The sequence below is a fragment of the Zootoca vivipara genome, chromosome 2, assembly GCF_963506605.1.
Source record: "Zootoca vivipara chromosome 2, rZooViv1.1, whole genome shotgun sequence".
Classification (NCBI taxonomy): Eukaryota; Metazoa; Chordata; class Lepidosauria; order Squamata; family Lacertidae; genus Zootoca; species Zootoca vivipara.
The window spans coordinates 56,749,694-56,773,149 of NC_083277.1; the positions used below are offsets into that span (position 1 = coordinate 56,749,694).

At 47.5% G+C, this 23,456-nt stretch overlaps 2 protein-coding genes across 2 annotated transcripts; both read right to left on the reverse strand.

Moving 5' to 3' along the window:
* Nucleotides 1-18: 18 nt before the first annotated feature.
* Nucleotides 19-14,433, reverse strand: KIF20A (kinesin family member 20A). Its single transcript, XM_035105892.2, has 19 exons — nucleotides 14,127-14,433; nucleotides 11,454-11,612; nucleotides 11,096-11,182; nucleotides 10,560-10,679; nucleotides 9,518-9,656; nucleotides 9,232-9,419; nucleotides 8,991-9,135; nucleotides 8,083-8,283; nucleotides 7,767-7,878; nucleotides 7,479-7,556; nucleotides 7,101-7,244; nucleotides 6,705-6,870; nucleotides 5,531-5,686; nucleotides 4,871-5,010; nucleotides 4,640-4,742; nucleotides 3,305-3,506; nucleotides 1,825-1,916; nucleotides 1,487-1,624; nucleotides 19-624 (listed from the first exon to the last, which is right to left on the reverse strand). Exons 2-19 carry the CDS (start codon nucleotides 11,592-11,594, stop codon nucleotides 307-309), a joined length of 2,670 nt encoding a protein of 889 aa, XP_034961783.2. The 5' UTR covers nucleotides 11,595-11,612; nucleotides 14,127-14,433; the 3' UTR covers nucleotides 19-306.
* Nucleotides 14,434-17,138: 2,705 nt separating this feature from the next.
* LOC118080528 (bromodomain-containing protein 8-like) lies at nucleotides 17,139-22,528 on the reverse strand. Its single transcript, XM_035105891.2, has 6 exons — nucleotides 22,040-22,528; nucleotides 21,169-21,642; nucleotides 20,668-20,810; nucleotides 19,614-19,703; nucleotides 18,236-18,304; nucleotides 17,139-17,373 (listed from the first exon to the last, which is right to left on the reverse strand). Exons 1-6 carry the CDS (start codon nucleotides 22,337-22,339, stop codon nucleotides 17,139-17,141), a joined length of 1,311 nt encoding a protein of 436 aa, XP_034961782.2. The 5' UTR covers nucleotides 22,340-22,528.
* Nucleotides 22,529-23,456: the final 928 nt, after the last annotated feature.

Here is a 23,456-nt window from a genome sequence, read left to right on the forward strand (position 1 = left end):
TAGAGCTTGTTCACATAGACATGAGGTTTTAGAAGAAACAAGGCACATTTATTATACAATTAACATAGATAATATACACTTCACATGCATAAAATAAGCTATTGAAGGTGATAAACATAAGGAATATAAGTCCAGGTTCCATATACACTGGAATAGCAGCTAGCCTGAAACAGAGGGCATGCATAGTAAGTAACCATCTTTGGGAAGCAAAGGATTTAGTTCAGGCCTCAACACATTAACGTGAAGGAAAATATTAAAGTTATCAACCAATTGCTTGTGCCCAGGTATACTACAACCCCCCAAAAGTCAGCGTTTGTTGCCAAAGGCCATGGATTTAAATGCTGGAGTGCCACGGGCACGTAGGATATAGGGGCTCTCTATTGCTACAGCAGGCAGGGCTGTTGGGCGAGTCAGGAAATTGCGCAAGAACGGCTTCTTGACAGGAGGTTCACTTCTGGGCTGCACATTTTCATTGTTTGCACAAAAACGTTTTTTGCTGCAAGAGGTCGGTGCTGCTTGGAGCTTCTGCAGAGTGTGAAATTGCTCTGCAATACAGGCTGCTTTCTTCCGCAAATCCATCTTCACTAGCATCATGTTGTTCTGCAGCTCACCCAAAGTCAGATCCTGGAAGAGCCAGCGGAGAAATTCAGTTTTATGAAGATGGAGCCTCCCCTCTTGTCAGACAGGTGCCAATCATTTCAGCCAGTTACTCTGAATGTGAAGACTTCTGAAAATCTGGGACTGCTTCACCCCGCCACCAAATCCTGTGGACTGATCTATGACAACTGGAGGGGGAGTAGTTGATTCTATGGCAGGGGTCGGCAACCTGCGGCCCATGGGTCGCAAGCGGCCCACAAGGGCAGTTTAACTGGCCCACGAGCCGCCCGCACACTATGCTAAACCTGCGCAGTGTGGGGGGGTCGCTTCTGCAACGCCGGAAATTGTGTCTGCACATGCACAATCCGGCCCACAGAGAGCTCTCCGTGGGACTTGACCGGCCCAGGCAGGTAAAACCTTGCTGACCCCTGTTCTATGGTCACTACTGTTGTGTAAGTAGCATCTGTCTCCATGGACCAAAACATAAATATGATATATGGCACTTTCAAGCACAATCTTGGCACAAATAGTAATAGTAATAATAATGTATTTAATTTATACACCACACTCCATCCGAAGATCTCAGGGCAGTTTACAAGATAAAAATGGATCAAGGCACAGAACCTTAAGGACACTAAGGATTTATCTATTTATGTCATAGGATTTCCACCATCAAATCAAAGGTCACCTCTGTGCCTTAGGTGTGTGTGTGTGTGTGTGTGTGTGTGTGTGTGTGTGTGTGTGTGTGTGTTGAGCTGCTGGATCTGAAATTTTTATGGTTTAGTCTATAGACACCAATGTAAACTGACTAAAATGGACAAAACCAATATTGTGTAGCAGAGCATGCATGCGCCCTATAAGCTGCTGAAATTTGGGAGACTCCACCTACCTGCTTCACCAGCATGTTGTCGCACTTAGAGAGAGCTTCACGGAGTTTCCCGGCTCCTGTGCTGTGGCAACATGCTCTTTCGGCTGACTGGAGGGACTCCCCAATTTTCTGCAGTTCAGATCTCAGCATCCGCACAGTCTGAGAGGGAAGGACAGTTAAGCACTAGGCAGCATCCAGCCCCTTAAGGAAGACTGAACTACATACAGTGGCAAGTTGCGGTTGGGGAGAACAAGAAGTTATGCACCCACTCTGAAGGTTTCAGAGACAGTGTCATTCAAGCCAGGGAAAAGGAAAAAGGTTGGCAGATGCCAGGAAAGGACGGTCTGGCAGTTAGTTACCTTTTGGCCTTCTTCCAGCTTCCGGTCCACGTTTGTCGTGATGGGCTTTGAGGAAAGTGGCGGCTCCAGCATCTTCTGGTATTTACGCAACTCTAAGGACAAAGCACAAATCACTGCAATTTAGCCCAACGGTTAACATTATTTTTGGCAGTCCTCATTACAAGAGCTGAATTCTTAAATGTGCAATGCTGAACATACTACCCCAGAACTGCCAGGCTACCCAGGCCTTTTTCCACACTCTTTCAATGTTTCAAGGCAGATTTGAACCCTGACAATACTATTTTTAGAGAAGTTGTGCATTGCTTTAATCCCCTTCCTCCTGCTACAGAGCAATACAGTGGTACCTCGGTTTGCAACCGCAATCCGTTCCGCGGAGCTGGTCGCTCCCTGATGCACGCTTCTGTGTGTGAGCGAAGCGCCAATAGAGCACTTCTGTGCACGTTCTGCACATCCAAGCGCCGCGGAATCCGGATGTAAACACTTCCGGGGTCCGCAGTGGCCGGAAACCGAAGTAGTCGCAAACGGAGGCGGTCGCAAACCAAGGTTTGACTGTAATGCAATTTGGAAGTCTGACCACACCAGAGCAGAGCAAAATAGTTTACCCTACAATGGGAAACGGTGAAGATTTAGAAAATATACTGCTAGACTAGAGGCACTAACACAAACATAGGAATGAACTATATTTTCCAGGTTCTTCTCTGCATCACAGTCTATTGTGATCAGATAATCCCAGCTTCAATTTTATTATGTCTCTAGCCCTCATGCCTGGGGGGGAGGGGAGCATTTGAAGGATGACGACTGGGTGGGATCCTAATAGTCAAGGGGACTTTATCCCCCTTCTTTGGCTTTCACCACCTCAGACTTTGGTATGTCAGGGCTACAAACTCAAGTATTTCAATTGTCTTGTAAAGAAACATGCTCAAAGAAATTTATAATTTGATCAAAGTGCATAATTTTGTTAGAGCATTTAAAATATTAAGCAAAAATGGCCTTAAATCAATTATTTGGATTCTCTCTCCCCCTCTAATTTTGACCAGTCAGGTGGGAACCTGCCATATTAAAAAAGTATTTAATATTAAGTCTCCATTCCTTGTACTTCTTGCAACGGACAACCATTTTCAGAGATAAAGATGGGGAATGGGATTTGCATGCAAAGCTTTTCAGGTTCCCTCCCAGGTACCTCCACTTTAAAAGTCAGATATCGGTGGATGGGAAAGACAAAGCTGGTTACATGGCCTGACCTGTTATAATACAGCTTCTTAAAAGGAGACCTGCTCTCAAGGAGGAGCAGGGGTCTCACACTCAGGCAGATATCCTAGGTGTGCTTTAACATTTCATGGCAGCTCACGCACAGAAGCCAAGGTTCCCAAATGCTAGTTCAGCTTGCAGTTCATTAGACTTATGCTGTTCAGTCTGATCTCTTGACAACCACCTGCTTGGAGCCCATATGACTACAGGGGGGGGGGGGGAAACGCCTCACCTTCTGCAGTTCTTTGCAGCTCTGCTTGACACTGCTCTAACTTGGCTTTCAATTCCTGATTCTGGGAAGGCGTTACTGCTGCCAGTCGTTTTGATTTGCGCAGAGTCTGCTCCCGATCTGCCTCCTTTCTCTCTTGGAGCTGCTGTTGCCATTTTGCTTCTTGCAAGACATCCTGCAGCTCTTTTATCTTTTCTTCCTGACTCTGAGGGAGGAAAACAAGACAAATTACAGGAAGTGCTCTGTTTGGGAAGGTGCAGTCTGCCAACTTGGGAGATGAGAATGAACAGCAGCGGTGGAAGATAAGCTAATCAAACTTTCCCAGAATCTCCTGTAGTAGGAATGGGGAACCGGCAACTACTCTCCGGTTGTTACTGGACTACAGCTTCCATCACCCCTGGAGAACTGGAGTCCAACAACATCTGGAAGGGCCATGGGTTGCCATCCCTGTCCTGCAGGGTTGTGAGATTCTCATCTGGGCAGACTCTCATACATCCGGAAATCCATTGCAGTGCCAAGTGTGCAAAGGATTCCACGAATGCGCCTGGATACAGACCCTACAAATCACATTTGTAAGTTCACTCCTCCAAGGTGACAACACACACAAACCTCTTGCATATTTATTTATAAGCCTTCAGTAGGCTGTTTGGGAGATAGCCTCTTCGCAGATCAGATCTGTTCCACGTACATCATATGGAAAGACTTTGTTTTTTTGCAGCATTCTCCAATTTTATGAAAACGTTCCTGAACTGTGCACAGGTCACTCCTGCTTGCCCAACCTTTCTTCTGTGTGGACTGAAATCACCATGTCATAAGCTAGGGTTTCCGACCATGGAACCCTCAGACACCCTCACCCTCAAAAAACCCTCTGCTCTTCCTGAATTGCTTCAGGAATTTAAAAGGCTTTTTTTGTGGGGGTTGCCTTACTTTGGAGTGTAAGGCATGCTTTTGTCTGTCTTCAATTTGTTTTGGGGAGCATGGTGTAGGTGTTTTGGGGGCTCTGAGAACTGGCAGGTGTGTTTTTTTTAACCTTTATGTAAAATGGCTTTTGATTAGTGCCCATGACAGTTTCTGAGATTTCCAAATGTGCCCCCAGTTCCAAAAATGGGGTGTCCCTGGCATAAGCTTTCATGGACTTAAGAGCGCACATTTGACGACACGTATGCCGTTATAAATTTGTTAAATCTTTTAAAAGAGGCCATGAGGCCCTGCAGTTTTGCAGATGCCAATAAAACTGGGTGCGTTGCTTCAAGTCAGTGCTAAGGTTTGGAACTGCAATGTCCTGCCCTCGGGAAACCCTCCAGCACCTCCTACCCAGAGTTTTTTCACCCCACGCACCTCAATCTTCTCCTGATAGTAGTCCGTAAGATACTCCTTCAGACTGTTCAGTCTGTCCTCATAAGCCTCCTCCAGCATCTCCCTTTGGGTGTCCAAATGCTCACTGCAGAGAGGAAGGTGAAAGGGGGGGGGTAGGAAAAGAGTCATATCAGGAACAGACAAGATGTGGGATGGAACGCCAAGGCCCAATCCTGGAGACATGCCTCCACAGCCCTCTGCCACCAACAGTACCTGGTCAACTCTTCCTTCTTCTGTAGGACATCCATCATCTCATTGCAGATCTCATCACGGAGACGCATTTCCAGCTGAAACTTCTCCTGCCGCTCTTTCAGCAGAAGGTCTCGCACAGCTTCAGTCACACGCAACAGGTCCTGAGGGAAGAGAGGAAAGGAACATGACAACTGGGGTGGATCTACACACAGGAACAAACCGCTGTAAGTCATAAATTCAATTGTTTTATCAAAAAAAATTAAAACCCTGTATGTAAAATCACATAAAAAAGTTTTGTGCTCTCCAGCGCCATCTGGTGTTGCCTGTTTATAACGCATTTTAAACTCAGGTTTTTGACTATTGTAGCTGAATCCCAGGTTTTCCAGAACAGCCAAGATGAGGAATTGCTCCAGAGATCCAAGCATTACCACAGCTACTCAATTTTTAATGGGCAAGTAAGTATCCAAAGGAGGTTTTGGGGCCTAGAGGTAACTGGCTATCACTGCATCAGACAGCTTTGCATTCTTTCCTGCGTGAGGGCACAGAATTTTTGAATCTCAGTTGTCACTTCACAGTCTATTCTTGGCTGGGTCCATAAGAGGTTTTTGGCTGCTCCGGTCTACCCAAGTACGCTGCCAACGGGAGACTTTCTCAATGAACGACAGACAAACAAGCACTTGCCTCTTTGTCGTATGTGGTCACATCAATTTCATCCTCGCTCTCTTCTTCCGATTCAGCTTCTTGACACGGTACTTCTGCAGGGATCTTCTTCCTCCGGAGGCTGTACTCCTTGATGAGAGACTTAATCGACAGGCGCTTTGTAGGAGCTTGAAGGAGCTGGAAGGTATACAAACTGTTGCTGTTGGCATATTCCAAAGAGCAATGGGCACATCCCAGCAGGCAAAAGCACCTGAGGATAGCACAGGGGTGTGTGGCCAAGCAAAAGCACCTGAGGATGGCACAGGGGTGTGTGGCCTAGGGAGAATCCCAGGGCCAGGGCAGAGGCCTGCATCTGGCCCTCACCTTCCCACCCATTTGCTACAGCCTATGTTTAACCTAGGCAGTTTAACACATTGTCAGAAATTCTCCTGCCCCGGTTGACGTCCATGCCTGAAGGTTAATAAGCCACATCTAGGCCTCCCTAGAAGTACAACCAGCTATCTGTCCTTCCTCATACTGTGGAAAGTCTGTTTCTTCCATGGCAAGGATTGAGATACATCATCTCCCCAATCTTGCCCATTTCTCCGCTCTCTTGCAGCCAACCAGCTGTGCTACATATTCAAAGTGTTGGTGTTGACCTTTAAGGCCCTAAACAGCCTCGGCTCAGTATACCTGAAGGAGCATCTCCACCCCCATCGTTCAGTCCAGCCTGGACACCAAGGTCTAGCGCTGAGGGTCTTCTAGCGGTTCCCTCCCTGCGAGAAGTGAGGTTACAGGGAACCAGGCAGAGGACCTTCTTGGTAGTGGCGCCCGCCCTGCGGAATGCCCTCCCTTCAGATGTTAAGGAAATAAACAACTATCTGACTTTTAGAAGACATCTAAAGGCAGCCCTGTTTATGGAGGTTTGAAGTTTTATTCTGTTTTTAATATTCTGTTGGGAGTTGGGGAAACCCAGCCAGATGGGCGGGGTATAAATAATAAATTATCATCATCATCATCATCAAAGGAAAGAAAATGGGGAAACAGGTAGGAGGTGTAGGAGAGGGAGTACAAGTGTAACAAGCAGACTTTGGGGTACACCGGGGGGGGGGGGGGGAGAAGAGAGAGAGGGAGGAGGAGGAGGGATTAGCAATGAAACTTCAAAGGCCAGCCAACATTTATGGAACCTTTCACCTTCAACAACTCTGTGTCTCACCTGACTAGCGATAGCTGAAAACTTAGCCACGTGAAGAGTCTCATCGTATGATGAAGCACATGGGTTGATATTAACAATCATACAGGACTGCCCACGTCCTGTGAAGAAGCCTTGGAACACACGGGTGAGCTTGCTGTCCCGGAAGGGAACGACACTCTGCTTCAGCCTGTTAAGGGGCAGCGGGAAAGGTAGAGAAGAGGATTTAAGCTCCGGAAATGGAGCAGGAAAGCAGCAACCATAGCCAGCACCCCACCTGCCAGGATTCAAATTCGACAAACCCTACACACAACCAGCAACATCTCAAGTTGGAGCGGACATCCTACAGGAAGCGCTCTTTGCTGGGTTCAAGTCAGGGCTATGAGGAGCCGTCGGACTGAGAGCTAGCAAGAGCTTTACCTCGCCTGCTGGTTCTGGCGCAGCAAAGTGATGCAACGCCCCAACGTGTGCAAAGAGGTGTTGATGTTATTTGCCTCTTTCATGCGGTCCCCGGCTCTCTGTTCTTTGCAGCGCTCTGAGCCGGCCAGGTCACAGAGGGACATCCTGGGGAGGAGGGAGGGTGGTGTCAGTTATCGGGATACAGGAAGTCGAATCCTACCAGGCCAAAGTGTTGCGTTCTTCAGGTTAGAAATCCTGCACACCAGACATGTAAACCACTGCCAAATAAACCCAACTAAAACCCGTTAATTCCGCGCTAGGGAGGATTTAGGTTGCTCTGCTTCAGGTAAGCAAAACTCCTAATTCTGCCCTTCACTGCATGCAAAAACTTTGACTTACTCGCTGATCTTTGGCTCCATCCCACTGCTGCTGGTGCTTCCCTGGAGGTGCAGAATGCGAATGGAGAAAACGCTGTGACTGCAAAGAGCAAAAGAGTAATGAAAACCAGTAGCTTGGGCTCAGATTGTTAACCCCCCCCCCCAATTCCCTATCTCATAGACACACATTTGCCCTCCTGCCTCCATGGGCTTCGTTTTCTTGTGCGAAAGACACGCTTTGCCAATCCTGAGACATGCACTTTCACCCCACCCCTCCGCTAATAAATAAAATTATGGCGCTATTGCAGACCTGCGGCTAGAATGCTGGTTCATGTGGGTACTGGCAAAGCTCTGATTTCTCCTGCCCAGTTTCAGCAGTTTCCAGGCCTCAGCAGCATCTTGAACATTGATCCAGTTCAGATCTGGGAACAGGAATAAGTGGCTTCAGGCTTCACATCTCTAAGAAGGATCATCCTCAGCAAGCAGACAAGACCCTATTCCGTTACACAGCCCACGTTACCAATGCTGGCACCCACAGACTCCAGGTTTATTGAGAGTGGATCAAGCTACGGGAAAACAGCTGGCTGACCCACTGCTACATCCTGGGAAAGCCAGCCAGTCTCTACCTTTGACATAGGGATTGCCGGTCTGATCTTCGCACAGCCGCAAGGTGGGCCTCTTGCCGTTTGGGCCAAGTGTGGTCGTCTCCAGCAAGTCATAAATCTGTTCATTGTAGATCTCAAAGAAGGAGACCCAGATGGAAAACTGCACATCGTCTTGTGCCAGCACTGAGACATTATCTGGGTCAGCCCAGTGAGGCCCTGTCTCTGTCAATGAAAGCCAAACATGTATATTGCCAGTGACTGCCACACCCCACAGTCTGCCTCAGCTGAAATCCATCCACGATGTCCCTTCCCAATGACCTCGCCTGGCTCCCCATTAACTTTATAATTTTTTCTTCCCCTTTCAACACACAGCAGCTGCCCTTTTAAAGAAGGCCATAGGCATCTCCCCTTGCAAAAATTTCTCACATGCCTCTGAATTCTGCCTTGATTTTAAGTCTCCTGTAAGTCCCTTCATTGCTAGCCCACTCACTCTTCTGGGGGCATTTCCATGCCTGCAGTGGTGTGAAATTCAGAGAGTGGTAAAATGCAAAACTTCTACTGAATGGTAAATAAGGTTTTCGCAACAGTCCAGCTTTCTGCTTTGTAGTTAGTGACAGAAGACTGGCTTTGGCCATCAAGCAATGGCCAAGCCAAAAGTGATTTGGGAGAGTATTTTACAAGCCCCTCCAGAGGAAGCCCAAAGGTCCTCTCCTATAAAGCCCATCAATGTGTCCCCATAAACCACCCCAACATTGTTATAAAATTGATATATGGATGCTGTCACTAGATATCCCCCCCCCTTGCTCTCTTGTGGGTTGGGTGGCCCTATCTATTTTGAGATTCCACACCTCTTGAGGTACTTCTCAGCTTTGATCATGACAATTAGAAAACCACCTGTCCCCAAACAGGTGGCTCAGGGCAGTAGGTACCTTCTAGATAGCTGGTGCTTGTCAGGCTGGCAGGCTGGCAGCTGTAAGAGAGGCCACCTAAGCCACTGTCAATGCTTCCACTTGTGCCTGCCTGCAGCTGGGATGCTGTGCTGTGACTTTTATTCAGAGAAGTATACAGCTCCTCCTGTAATTCCAAAGAAGGAAGGAAGACCACTGAGTTGCTGATCAGGGCATCTTTCTTCTTATAACAGGAGACTCAACGAGCGGGAGGGACACTCACCTCCTTCATCTTGCCACAAAGCAGGGCCTGCTTTTTCATTTCCTCCTGTCGAACCTGCTTGCTGTCCAGCCAGGTCACCTCACTCGAGAGGAAGGGCTTCAGATCCATGGCCCGGTACAACCGCGTCCCAATACTATTGAAAATGATGGCCAGGGAGCGAGGCAGGATCCCCGCATCAGCACCACTACCTGGAAGTCAAAGAATAAGTGAGCAGACACAGTGACAAGTGCCCCCCCCACTAGGCAGAGGTGCTTGCCTGAACCAGCACAGAATGAGTGCTTCTTACCCTGGATGGTGTAAGTCTTCCCTGAATTAGTGACGCCATAAGTGTAAACAAGCCAGTTTTGCCCATGGAGCACGTCCTTCACGACATCCTTTATCGTTGCATCAAAGAAAGCCGCCTGGCCCACCTCTGGCCCAAAGATCTGCAACCCCAAATGTTACAGGTTAGTCCCTTTAGAGAGCAGAGAAAGGGAACCTGGAGCCTTCCAGACATTGTTGAACAACAACATCCATTCACCCTGACCATTGGCAGTGCTGGCTAGGGCTGATGGGAGTTGCAGGTCAAAATATGAGGCAGGCCACACATTCCCCCTCAGAGGATTAGTTAGGCAGTAAAACGAAGAGGGGAAGGGTTGCCCCCACTTCTCCACTATTTCCTCAGTGGAGCCTTGCAAAATCCTTTAAAAAAAAAACCCGGTTGAATCCGACATAGAATCATAGTTGGAAGAGACCACAAGGGCCACTCAGTCCAACCCCCTGCCAAGCAGGAAACACCATCAAAGCATTCTTGACATATGGCTGTCAAGCCTCTGCTTAAAGACCTCCAAAGAAGGAGACTCCACCACACTCCTTGGTAGCAAATTCCACTGCCGAACAGCTCTTACTGTCAGGAAGTTCTTCCTAATGTTGAGGTGGAATCTTCTTTCTTGTAGTTTGAATCCATTGCTCCGTGTCCGCTTCTCTGGAGCAGCAGAAAACAACCTTTCTCCCTCCTCTATATGACATCCTTTTATATATTTGAACATGGCTATCATATCACCCCTTAACCTTCTCTTCTCCAGGCTAAACATACCCAGCTCCCTAAGCCGTTCCTCATAAGGCATCGTTTCCAGACCTTTGACCATTTTGGTTGCCCTCTTCTGGACACGTTCCAGCTTGTCAGTATCCTTCTTGAACTGTGGTGCCCAGAACTGGACACAGTACTCCAGGTGAGGTCTGACCAGAGCAGAATACAGTGGTACTATTACTTCCCTTGATCTAGAGATGCTATACTATTGATGCAGCCCAGAATTACCCAGACATAAACCCAAGATCCAAGTACATACCTGACTGAAGGTGAATTTGTGCACCGCCTGACCAACCCCTCGTTCAGTGTTTCTCATGGTAAAGGAATCCTTTGGTGCTTTGAGAAGAAGGGTCTCGGAATTCTCAATACAGACGCAGCCCTAGAGAGGACAGTTAACATTCTGCATTCAACATTTGCCACAGCAGGAGCACCCCCTGATACTAGTTTAAACAGTTGTGGCTTCCCCAAAAAAGTATGGGAGCTGTGTTGTTTTTTAAAAAAAAGGTGTTAAGAGCCCCTATTCCCTTCACAGAGCTACAATTACCAGAATGGGTTAACAATCAATCCCTCTTTATAAGGAACTCAGGGAATTGTAGCTTGGCGAGGGGGATAGGCTGGGGCCAGGCTGCTCTTCCCCTTGCCAGAGAGGGAAAGGGGCAACTTCCAGGTGTGATTATACCTCTGGATAAGGGCAGAGACCACAGTGTCTTTCCCCTCCCAGGAGACTCTGGCAAAAGCACACACACACAGCCCACACACCTTAGATGCTGGCCCATGCATTGCCTATAAACTCACTTTATCTTCTTGTTTCTCCATCTCGGTTTGTTTCAGGGGTCGCACTCTTGCATATACCTTCACTTTTCCATTGTCACCAGAAGTTGCCTGTGGAGAAGTCACATGTGACTTTTAGGTTCATACCTAGGAGAGGTAGGCAATACTAGCCCATTCGTTTTGTTGTTTTTTTAATTGTTTTGAAACCAGACCAGAGTGCTTTTCAGATGCTGTTGGTCTACAGCTCCATCTTTCCCAACCATGGGTCCTGTTGGACAGGGCTGATGGGCAGCTACAGTCCAACCATATTAAAGAGCGTCACATTGGCTACCCCCGAGGGAACACAAACAAGGGTTTTAGTTCTTCACCTCACTGCTCTTACCTGCTCACTGCTTGAGGAGATGGCAGAGAACTCCGCCAAGAGGTCTCTGCACAAGCCAGCCCCACATTCTGCCACAGTGGACTCCAGTACAGGAGAAGTGACAGCTTCTTCATCAGATAACAGCCCTACTGGGGAGGCCATAGCGGCTACACGCTGATGCTGCAAGAGAAGCCCATCATAGGATGAGGAATAGAAAAAGAAGCGCAAGTTCCACTGCCAGACTTTGCCACCTGGTTTCCAGGTTCCTTGCCACTTCTAAATAAATTATAACAACACTTCCTATGTTAACGGAGAAATCTGAGGGCTCCCTTGGACAAAAAGAAACAAGGACACCAGCCAGGATTTTCAGAGCAAAAGAGCAGCCAGTAGGCTTTGTCTTTATTGAAGACTGTTGTGACAGGTCTCCCACCAGCTCCAAGGTGAAACAAGAGGGAAGCCCCATACAAAAGAGAACCCAAACTTTTATTAGCTGCTAATCCCCATGTTACACTCCCCCAAACTACATCACTAATACATCATGGTTACATCATGAAAGGGGAGGTCAGGTGGCAGTAACCTGAGCATCCTGGACCCTGCCCCATGCCTCCTCTTGCCCTCCACCACTCATTTATTTTCTTTAAATAATAACCCTACATTGCTCCCAAGATATTTACATTTCCCTGTTTCCCAGTCAAGTTAATCACACCCTTTTGTCTTCATCTGGGTTTGTTACTTCTGGAATGGCTACCTGTCTGACACTCAGGTATCAGGATGCCAGAGCTTATCACTCAGGTGGAGGGGCTGCTGAGTAGCTGAGCTCACATGTCTATATGAATTTCTGAAGTTTTCCCAGTGAGCCAGAACATAGATACCAGGTACATTTATCAGTGAATTGTTACATTTGGTATTGTGCAGCAGAGGCCCTTTGAATAGATAGGAAGAAACTGTGATGAAGTATTTTGTGGGGACAAGTCACAAAAGTGATTGTGCTGATTTTGGTAGTGGGGTGCATGTGCATGGTATCTGGTGGAGGGGCACACACACATCCATACATAAATTCCTGGCGGAGAGGGAGCAGAGCGGGCAAATTTAATTGAACAAAGAAGAGGAGTTTGGATCTGATATCCCGCTTTAGGGACCCAGGTGGCGCTGTGGGTTAAACCACAGAGTCTATGGCGGGGGTCCCCAAACTACGGCCCGGGGCCCGGATGCGGCCCAATTGGCCTCCCAATCCGGCCCGCGATGACCCCCGCCGCTCTTACGGCGCGCAGCGCGGCGCCGCTCTTCCAGGTCGGAAAAAAGCGCCGAAAATCCTTTGTGCACATGCGTATGGGCCTCTCCCAACCCAGAAGAGGTCATTTCTGGTGCACTTCCGGGTCGGGGGAGGCCCATACGCATGCGTACAAACGATTTCCGGCGCTTTTTCCGACCTGGAAGCGCACTCCCCTGCCTGCCAGCCCGCACGGGCACGCACTCCCCCGCCCTCCGGCCCACCGCACAATCAGCGCTGTGGGAACCGGCCCAAAGCCCAGTAAGTCTGGGGACCCCTGGTCTACGGCTTGCTGATCAGAAGGTCAGCGGTTTGAATCCCTGCAACGGGGTAAGCTCCCGTTGCTCGGTCCCAGCTCCTGCCCCACCTAGCAGTTCGAAAGCACATCAAAGTGCAAGTAGATAAATAGGGACCGCTCCGGAGGGAAGGTAAACGGCGTTTCCGTGCGCTGCTCTGGTTCGCCAGAAGCAGCTTTGTCATGCTGGCCACATGACCCGGAAGCTGTATGTGGACAAACACCGGCTCCCTCGGCCTATAGAGCGAGATGAGCGCCGCAACCACAGAGTTGGACACGACTGGACCTGATGGTCAGGGCCTTTACCTTTACCCCGCTTTATCACTACCGGAAGAAGTCTCAAAGCGGATAACCTTCTCCTTTCCCTTCCTCCCGCACAACAAACACTATGTGAGGTAAGTGGGGTTGAGAGACTTCAAAGAAGTGTGACTAGCCCAAGGTCACCCAGCAGCTGCATGTGGCGGCGCGGGACACGAACCCGGTTCACCAGCGAAAGATGAAACGCAGCTGACTCGGTACTCCGGAGGCGGCGTGGGGAAAGCAGTGGCGAAAAGCCTCAAACCCCCCCCCCCCCGCAAAATGCACACACACCCAGCAACCGCTTACACACACGCGCGCGAGCACGCACTACCGGTATTGTGGCAGCAACGAATGTGACCCTCGTGCAAGCGTAGCTTCTTTAACCAGCTTCTGCAAAGGGTTATTTAAAAAGAACATGCCACTCTACCTAATCTGCCTTTGGGATCCACCTCTTCCTTTCCCTATGAGTGAGAGCAATATAATTCAGCTAGAATTCAAGAGACCCGCCTCAAGCCTAGCGTCTGTAACGTATCTTCCAGGTCCCATAAGGAAAAGAGGAACTGGAATAAGGTGGGTAAATAAATGCCTAGAATTACGAATACGACGGGCAATCTAGTGAAAGGGGGAGGTTTTCACGAGTACCCAAAATGAGACATGCTCAGCGCTCACATTAGGAGGGGCAGCGGGAGGCTTTAATCGCCCCCCCCCCCCGTGGCCATTGCAGAAGTAAAGGTGCAAATCACCCCCGCCCCGGTAACAAGGGTTCAACCTAGTAACAAGGGTTGAGTCCAAAGCAATTCTCCCCCGACTGCCGCGTTTCTTCTCTCACCAGGCTTTCCCCCGTTCCGTGCTCTCCTCTGCCCGGCCCGCCAAGCTCTGCTCACTCGATCGTTGGTTCCGTAGCAGCGACAAATGGAGTCCTCGAAATTCTCTCCTGCTTCTCCTGCTATTTCAAACCTCGCGGTCGGCCCGATCAGCCAATCAGGACGCGCAAAAACCAGCTGTCAATCACCTACCCGGGGCGTGGCCAGCGCGGAACTTAGCATAAGGCTGTTCTTGCCGCCTGTAGTTTTGCCTCAGTCTTGCTCAGGGAGGAGAGGAAGAAGGAGCGGGCAGAGTTTTCTCTCGTGCTGTTCTTCTCCCTCTGTTAAAACCCTTCAGGGCCACAAAATATGCCCCCTGCCACCATTCCAGTGCCAATTTTTGCCCCCCGCCCTGCGCCTCCAAATATCTCACAAAAAGTGTGGGGGGGGGGGGGACGGACGGACTATCTTTGGCTGCAACCCTCATAGGCACAAACTCCAAGCAAAAGGAGAGGATTACTTCACAGCCAATCACAGTGGGAGGTGAGGGACTCTTCAGACATTGGGAATTGCTCAGGAGAGCTATATGAAACCTGCATCCCTGACAAGTAAAAAAAGGGTCCTCTCCAGTCACATTTTGATTTCTAACTCAGCTTCCAAAAAACTCCTGCTGAGTCCTGGTGCAATTGCTCTAACTGCAACATGGATAGCCTTGCCCAGATCCCTTACACCAGGAATGGGGAACATTTTTAAGTAAAAAACAACAACCACATTACTCATGGGAAAACTTCCAGGAGCCATTTGCCAGTGGTGGATGGGGCTAGAGATGACAGTGGGTGGGCAAAGGGTGCTACTCTTACGATAGGCCGCGTTCCAGGCTTCTCTACACTCATACGATGCCATCCTGGTGAGCTAGCTTAAGGACATACCAAAGCACTTGTGGGGGGATGGAGAAGTGTGGATTAGGAGGGGATGTGGCATCTGAAGGATCCTTAGGGCCATAGAGAAGCCCTGGGTTTGAGGTTCCCACCCCTGCAATGCATGGATTTTGTCTAGTAGCAGCCCACCAGGTGCTGGGGCTCTGCAAAATAGTGTATGCACCAAGCATTGCACACCCCACCAGCTGCTAGGGATGTTTCCTCTTAACCACATTCACCATCAGTCACACACACACACACAGTTTCTCCCCAGTCCAACTTTAGCTTCTGCCGCATTATGCTCAAACTCTGTGGGACACAGAAGAAGCAGAGTCTAACAGTTTCCTGGCACTTTGCAAAACCACTGTCATTATATCTGGTCTTGTCATAAAGGTGACCCTGTTTTCACAGGTAGAATTGAAGTGAAACGTGCTGTGGTATTTGTTTTCCCTTTTTCTTTCCTCATGGTCATTATCTGCTCCTCTCCTTTTATATCAGACATTCACAAATAATTTATCATTATTGGTGGAGAACTCCCAATATCTCTTATGCCCTTCCCAAATTAGGCCAAGCCTAGTGATAACTACTTGGTAACTGGTAAAGGCGAGTACAATGGATGCAGCTTCAGAGAGTAGTGTTCTGCTAGGGAGGCATGAACAGAGTTCATTTGCGCCAGTGTTGAAACCAACAAAGCTACCTTGCTTGAGTACTAACAGCAGTATCATGTAGGGGTTGGGTTTGTTTTTGTTTTTTTGGCTCCAAAATAATGTTTACAGATAACTGCATGCTCTTTCAATTTTATAATTTTCTAAGAAGGAAGCCAACACAGATTTTTATTTTTAAAAAATAAATAAATTTGGGAATCTAGAACAGAACTGTTCCGGAACGGTAATACACAACGTAACATTTATTTTCTGGAAATGTACACCCCCTTGTTGGTGCCTGCTACCAAAAACGGGACTTAGCTTTGGGGGACAAGAAGTCTTGCCTGTGCTATGGCTTGTAGGTTCTTTAACTTTCTTTTTCATCCATTAAACTTCAACTGAGACTCCTGGGTGAGGACAAGACAACAGGGTTCCTTCCAGGAATAAACAACAGGAAAAAACATAGTATCTGTAGTCTAAAAACTGACTTTTCTGATACATATAAATCTGTTATGACTAATACTTTGGAACATATACTGTAATAGATTTTAAAAAAGCTCTTAGGGAAGTGGAGAGGCATCAGACTGCTGAACTGTGGTTATCTTAACAACTTTTCCATAGAGCCAGACTGAAGGTAGCAAGGTTGAAATCCAGCTTCTCAGCCCTGGACTAGCCTGATTCTTCTGGCTCCTCAACATCTATAAATTGAAAGAAAGACTGTAAATCTCCCAGTTCCCCAAGGATTTATCATGTTCCAGAATAGCCTGTATGTATGCCTACATAAACCTCATTACAAAGGGCCACAGAAAGTACCAGGTTCAATCGCTGGCATTTCCAGGCAGGGCTGGGAGAGATCCCTGTCTGACATCTTGGAGGGCCACTGTCCGACAATGTAGACAATACTGAGCCAAACAGACCAATGGTCTGACTTGATATAAGGCAGTTTCCTACCGGTATGTTCCTGCTTCAGGAGCCGAGTGAATTTTTAATCATCTACAATCAAACCTCGGTTTACGACTACCTCGGCAAGCGACCACTTCGGCGAGCGACCGCCATGGACCCAGAAGTGTTTACATCCGGGTTCCACGGTGTCGGATGCGCAGACATGATCTGCGCAACTCGCACATGCGAGGAAGCAATCTGTGCAGAAGCGCTCTATCGGTGCTTTGCGCATGTGCAGAAGCATGCCTTTGGCAAGCGACCGCCTCCGCGGAACGGATTGCGGTCGCAAACCGAGGTACCACTGTATATACCTTGCAGGTTGGCAGAAAATTCTACTCATTATTGGGAAATCTAAGGAAGAGGCTTTCACCTTGAGATAAATAACACTCATGTTTGGGAGACACAAGCGGGGATGACATACCCAATAAACATCCTGTGAATAAATGGCTGGATTTCCACTCATTTGTTCCCTACAGGTATGGGAACATGGCAAAGGGGAGGCTGATGTGGCTGTTCCCCTTTGAACACAATCCTCTCACCTTCTCACAAAGCCTTGCATTTCCTCCGAGCACAGGAGTGCCTCGCCCAGCATCTGAAGCTGCTCCAGGACTTCTCGTTGCATTTCCAGAGCAATGCGATGTATATGGTGGTTGGAGTTATTGTACATGATGGCATTCTGGAACATCAGCATGAGATCCCGCTGGAACTGCACCATATTCTGAATGCGGCCCTTGGAGAGGCTCCTCTTTATGGAGGAAAGATCGGCTGGCCTTCAGAAAGGAGGGAGAAGTGAGTTGCAATTGTCTGTCATTCTGGCCAAGTTGTTAAGAAAAAATTACATTGTCTCTCAGAGAAGGATTTGGGCGGTTATAGATTGGAAACTGGCAGAACTTTAACTTGGTAGCCCAGATAGCTCTCAAAGTAAATATCCAATCCTTAGAGTAAGAATTTCTATCCCTCCATCAGTGGATGGTGGCAGTTACTGGCTTGTGTTGTACAGTGGATTTAATCTTCCAACATACCGGTACTTTTCTTTGGTTTAAATCAGCCCCTTCCCTCAATTTGGCTCAGGGCTACGATGACTCTGGGTGTGGGTTTAACCCTTCACATACCTATACTGCTTCTTAATACATAAATCACACACTAAAGCTGCTATTATCCACAGAGTGGGTAGATAGGAAGTTGGGTACAATAATAGCCTCTGTGGGAGTGATTCATGTTAAGGGAATCTACCCCAGTACTGAAGCCCCAATCCAAATCCCATCCTCTACCTCACTGCTTTTCAATCAATAATAATATTGGGTGGGTAAGGGGAGTAACTGGGAGACTGACTCATGGACCTCATCGATCCCACGTTCTCCATGCCTTGGACCCAAGGAATCAAACTCCCTCTGATAGATTTAAGAAGCTAGGAGGGACAGGGGTGAAGAGGGCATGTGGTCAGACATATTGCCACCACCATCGTATCCATATGAACCTGACTGCATAAGCTGAAACTGATCCCGTAATACATCATAGACTCTTGGCATTGGACAATTTGGCTGGAACTGCAACCATGGCAGTTGTTGTGACTTGTAGCCACTCCACAGCCTTATTCTCCATACCAGCTCCCCCTCCACTTTCTCAGCTGACCTTTTCACCACATCTTTGTAACCAGGAGCCTGCTTCTCGGAAACGGGCTTCAGAAAGGGGCCGCTGTATCTAAGGCGAGACAGAGATGAGCAGAGGTAAATAGGCTTCCTCATGTGCATTACACAACCCCTTCATGCCACACCCTTTTCTGTATCTCAGAATGACTGGTGGGGATGACAGTGATTGGCAGATGTAAATCAATCAGCTAAGAAATCACAATATAACAATAAGAAAGGAAGGGTGAAATGCTCAGGGTACAACCATGCACAGGTTTGTGCTTTACAGGGGGCAGCTCTGAATGTTGTGTAAGCATAATGTCGGACCAAGATAATCAGGCCAGGATAGGCTGAGAAAAAGGGACACATTCAGCTGTTGTTCCATCTTCCAATTCTAATTATGGGGAAGGGCTGTAGCTCAGTGGAAGAGCATCTGCTTTGGTTGCAAATGATTGCAGTTCAGTCTCCAGACAAGACTGAAAATGTCCCTAGTCTGAAACCTGGAGGGTAGCTGCCAGTCAGAGTAGGCAATGCTAAGCTAGAGGGACTAATGGTCTGATTTGGTATAAGCTGGCTTCCTATATTCCTAACCCTAATACATATAGGACACTCCATTTCCTCCGGGCTTCAGTCCTGGGATCGCAGCGTCTTCCCCCATATTTTCACTAGTTCTCTCTGAGCTTGATCCACAACATTCTTCTGTTCGATCTTTGACTCCCTCAGTTTCCAACTCTGGTCTTTCCATGCAGGCTTTTAAATCTTAGGTTTACTCTCACTGTATCAGTACTGAATTTTGGCACATTTCCTCTATTTATATATTTCCTCCTCTTAAATTTCAACTCCCCCTCACCTTACACACATAGTTCACCCTCTTAATAACCACCAGATACAGGCAGTCGCTCCTGTTTACCCAAATACACCTTGATAAATTTGATGCTGCTTGAAAAAAAAAACCCAGGGAGATAATCTCAGGAGTGTATTGGATTTTAGGATCATGAAGCAAGTCTGATACGATTTCTGCTATTAAAAAAAACTTAGCAGATGCAGTAAATACAATAAGCAAGGTGCCTAGGTTACTGAATGTATAGATGCAATGCTACACCACTCAAAAAAAGGAAAAAAATTGAAAGAGGAAAACTGCATGGTCAGGAAGTGGGACAGCAGGAGATTTCAGCCTAGACCAGACTGTGCAAAAGGTTGCATCTCTTAAATTAGGGGGAGGAGAGGACCCTCACAGGAAGTGGCATGCAGACACACAAAAATCGCAAGATGCTGTGTGACCTGCACCAGCTCTTGAATGGTTAGTATCAAGCAGCCATGAACTTGTGCTAGTGTGGATGCACCCTTAGTCCTCTTCGCCTCCATAAACCTTAATAACACACCTGTGGCCAGCCACCATCTTCCAGATGGACAACAGAGTTTTTTTGAAAAGCAAATGCTGCTGGAGAGGGTCATCTTGGCTCAGCTGCATCCTATACAGATAAGAAACGGAACAGATATATTCCCATCAGGAAAAAGAAATTGGTGGGATGAAATGTGTTATTGGACCAGTGATCCAGCTATGGTTTGTTAGCCCCTGATGGAAAAAGAAATTTGTACAACTTACCAATGAAAGTTAGTAAATGAAGGGGTTAAAGAGCACAGGACTGTAAATTTATAGAGAAGGCACAGCTAAGATACACCCCAACACCTTCAGAGAGGGGGGAAGTATTGTTTGTTTCCTGCTCCTCTCTCCCTCTTCTTTTTGAACCATGCAACTGACCAGACACATGAGGCTGGCGCTCCCTGTCCAAACTCCATGCTTGAAGGTACCCTTTTTGTGTTTTGTACTCAATAAGTTTTTACCTGTTTTGCTTTTGCTGTAGCATTGATTGATGCATGAGTGTGACCTTTACTTAATGTAAGTAAAGCATTTAAACTTATGAAAGTTTGTGCTCTATTAACTCTGAGAGTAGAAGAGACAGGGGAACACAATTAGTACCCAGTGCTTAATACTGTACTGGGACATTTAAAGGTCTAACAACCTATATTTGCCACGCTTTGCAAACACTGCATATCTTTTAGTTTTAAACTCTGCTGGGGGCTCTTTTGACTAAAGAGTGAGTCAGCCCCATGTTTTTTTTTTTAATTCAGGCAGTCAGCCAGCCATTTCCTTTTTCTTTTGTAGTTTCCCACACATGGGATAGCTGGATTAACTAGTATTCCCCAGTTATTTCCTAACAAAAAGTTCCCCACGCCTCTTCTAGAGGGAGCTTTAGGCTGCAACCCTATATACTGTATAAGCTTAGCTGGGAGCCAGGCCCACATAACTCAGTGGGGTTTACTTCTGAGTAGACCTGTACAGGATTGCATGGAGAGAGAGCTGGCTACACGTAAATACTAAGCCTGAAGAGCAGGTATGATGCCATTTCTGAGCTTTGTGCCACCATTACTCACAAAGGCAAAGAAGCTGTACTTGTGGTAGGAGAGCTCATCAAGGGTGTTCCATAGGGACTGGAGTCATCGTTGCTGTAACTCAGGTGGAAGTCACAATCTTTCCAGTCTTCAGCTTGTTCTTCAGTGCATTCTGCAGCCACTTCCTGGTGAACACAAAATAGGCATGAGCTGAATTGTCAAAGTAACAATTGGAATATCAAACTCAAGGCCAGATGCTCATGATGGAAGATACAAGGATTCTAACTGGGTGGATCCATCTTTTCTCCACCCCACCTGAAAACGCAACTAAGCCCTCCCAAGCAACTTGTTCTCACTTTCCCCCTTCCCACCAACAATCATGGTTAGCTCACAGATTTCATCTTTCCCTTGGTGCCTATCAACTTTCACTTCACTGTGCTGCTCCTTTCCAAAGAATACGACCTCTATCCAAAAATGGGGAAATGAGGCACAGACACAAAGACCTAGTCTTAAAACTCGACTTGTGAGAGTTTCCCCACTTACCTCTACGTTTTGTGGCATCCCATCCTTCGGTGTTCTCCAATTGAAGGAAGTATCATTTGTAAGCTCTAATGAGTAGTCATCTTCATCTGTTTCTCCTGCACTTTCCACAAGGCTTTGCAGCGTCTTCTTTTCCAATTCCTCATCAGGATTGTCATCCTGAATCTGAGAGTCTCCTGACTCCTCACACAGATCCTGTTGCTCTTCCATTCCTTCTGCTTCCCAATTCATAACTGGCAACCCTTCTGAGACCTGAAATGCCAACTTTCCCCTTCCTTGGGAAGTAGTTCTCTTTTTCAGAACCTGAAGCTGATTTCCTTTAGCCACTTCCTCCTCTTGGTGGATCAAAGATCCCTTCATGTCTCCTTCATGATCCAGCAATCCTGTTCCAGGCTGCTCCCCAGCACTGCAAAGTCCCTGTGGACCCTGGGCCAGGTATGTGCTGCCAATGCAAAGGGGCTCCATCAAATGTGTTACCTGGAAGAGAGGGTGACAGGCTAACAGCTTAAGACCATTACAGAATTAGTGACACTACAGAACTATGTAGATCTGTCCATTCAACACATATTTTGTCCTAACGGGCACAGGATAATGACACAGCCAAAACACAGAATAACACTCCATGGGCGTGTTAATAGAAGTGCATCTGGGCAAAGACACCCTTCCACTTTTGAATTAGAGGGCAGGCACCAACACTTGTCAACACATTTATCCTGAACCTCTATCTCCAGGTACCTTTACCCAACTGCATACAGAAATTGCCAGTCTGCCATGTTGACTGGGAGCACTATTTTTTCAGCAGTCTTCTCCAATTGACAAGGTCACCCACCACCACCTCCGCCTTTTCTTCAACTGCACCCATCAGCGGCCATACCTCTGACAGGAACCTCAAGATAGCATCCTGCTTGTACTTCCCAGCCTCTTCCTGGTCCCCTCTGCTGGCATCTTCCCATGCCAGAGGACCACTCGTTCCCAGCTGACTCTCCTCCTCCTGGCTGCTGCTCTCCTCAACCTCCTCCTCAGCAGTTTCTTCCCCCTTTCTCCAGCAGCCTAGTTCCAGGTCAAGATCTGAGCTAGAGTCTGTGGAGCCCTGGGGAGACTGGCAGCTGCTGCTCTTCTCAGACTCCGTGAAGAATTCTTCTTTGGACTCCAGCCAGGTCCACACGTGACCCATCTGCAAGAGGTACACAAGATGGGAAGAGGGTTTGACACTTGCTCACGTGCTAGCTTCAGATCAGATCAGGTGTTCAAGCAGGTAGTAAAGGAGCCAAGTTCAAACCCTGAAATACACTATCTGTTGTGGTAATGCTCTCAGCTGTGACTTGAAAGAGAACTTTTACCAAAAATGATCCCTAGCTTCTAATTGTCTATGTGGCACTGCACATCTGCCAAGTCCCACAGCAATCCAAATGGTGAGCCAGGAGATATCAGTGGGCTGCTGAAGCCTTGGGTTATATCACCAGGTTTGCTAGCAGTGGGGATTGGGAACAGGGCAACTCAGAAGTGGCTCAATGGCACAGCACCTGCTTTGCCTGCAGAAGGCAACCAGGATCAAACCCTGGTATCTCCAAGTACGGGTAGGAATGTCCTTTGCCTGAAACCCTTAAGAGCCACTGCCCATCAACGCAGACTGTACTATACTGATCTAGGTGGACTAATTTGCTAGAATGGTACAAGGCAGCTTCCAATGTTCCTGCATAATAGGTAAAGGAGGAGAGGTGGATTTCTCAATGCAAGGTGAATAGAAAAGGCAGATCCTTTCTAACAAGAACGATAATCCATTGATAGCACAATTTTGCAAGAGTTGGAAGCCACTGCCTTATTACAATCCAATGTGTCTAGAAGTCAAGATCTCAAAATTTTATCTAGGTTTAAAGGAGGAGATAAAGATGCTGCATGAGAATGCAGGTGAAAGTCATGAAAGCCTTCCGTTAACACCACCCTGGGGAAATTGTATTGCTTATGCTGGCATCACTTAACTGGTGATTATCCAGTTATTCTTTTGATTATCCCTGAAATATTATTCAGGGTGGAGAAAATCAAGAAGTCGTTTTTGCTGACAAAACCTGAGGATGTCTAAAAACATTATGATGGTTTCTTATTTTACTCCCATTGGTGACAATATAAATTTTAGTAGACATATGTTTTGGAGCAACACATTGAAGCATTTGCTGAGATATCATGGTCGAAAGAAGTGGTGGTGAAGCTGAGGTTGAGGAGCCCTAGGTGGGTCCCCAGGGCTCTCTATCCAACTCTCAGGACTCTCCCTCAGCCACTTCCCCTCCTCAGCC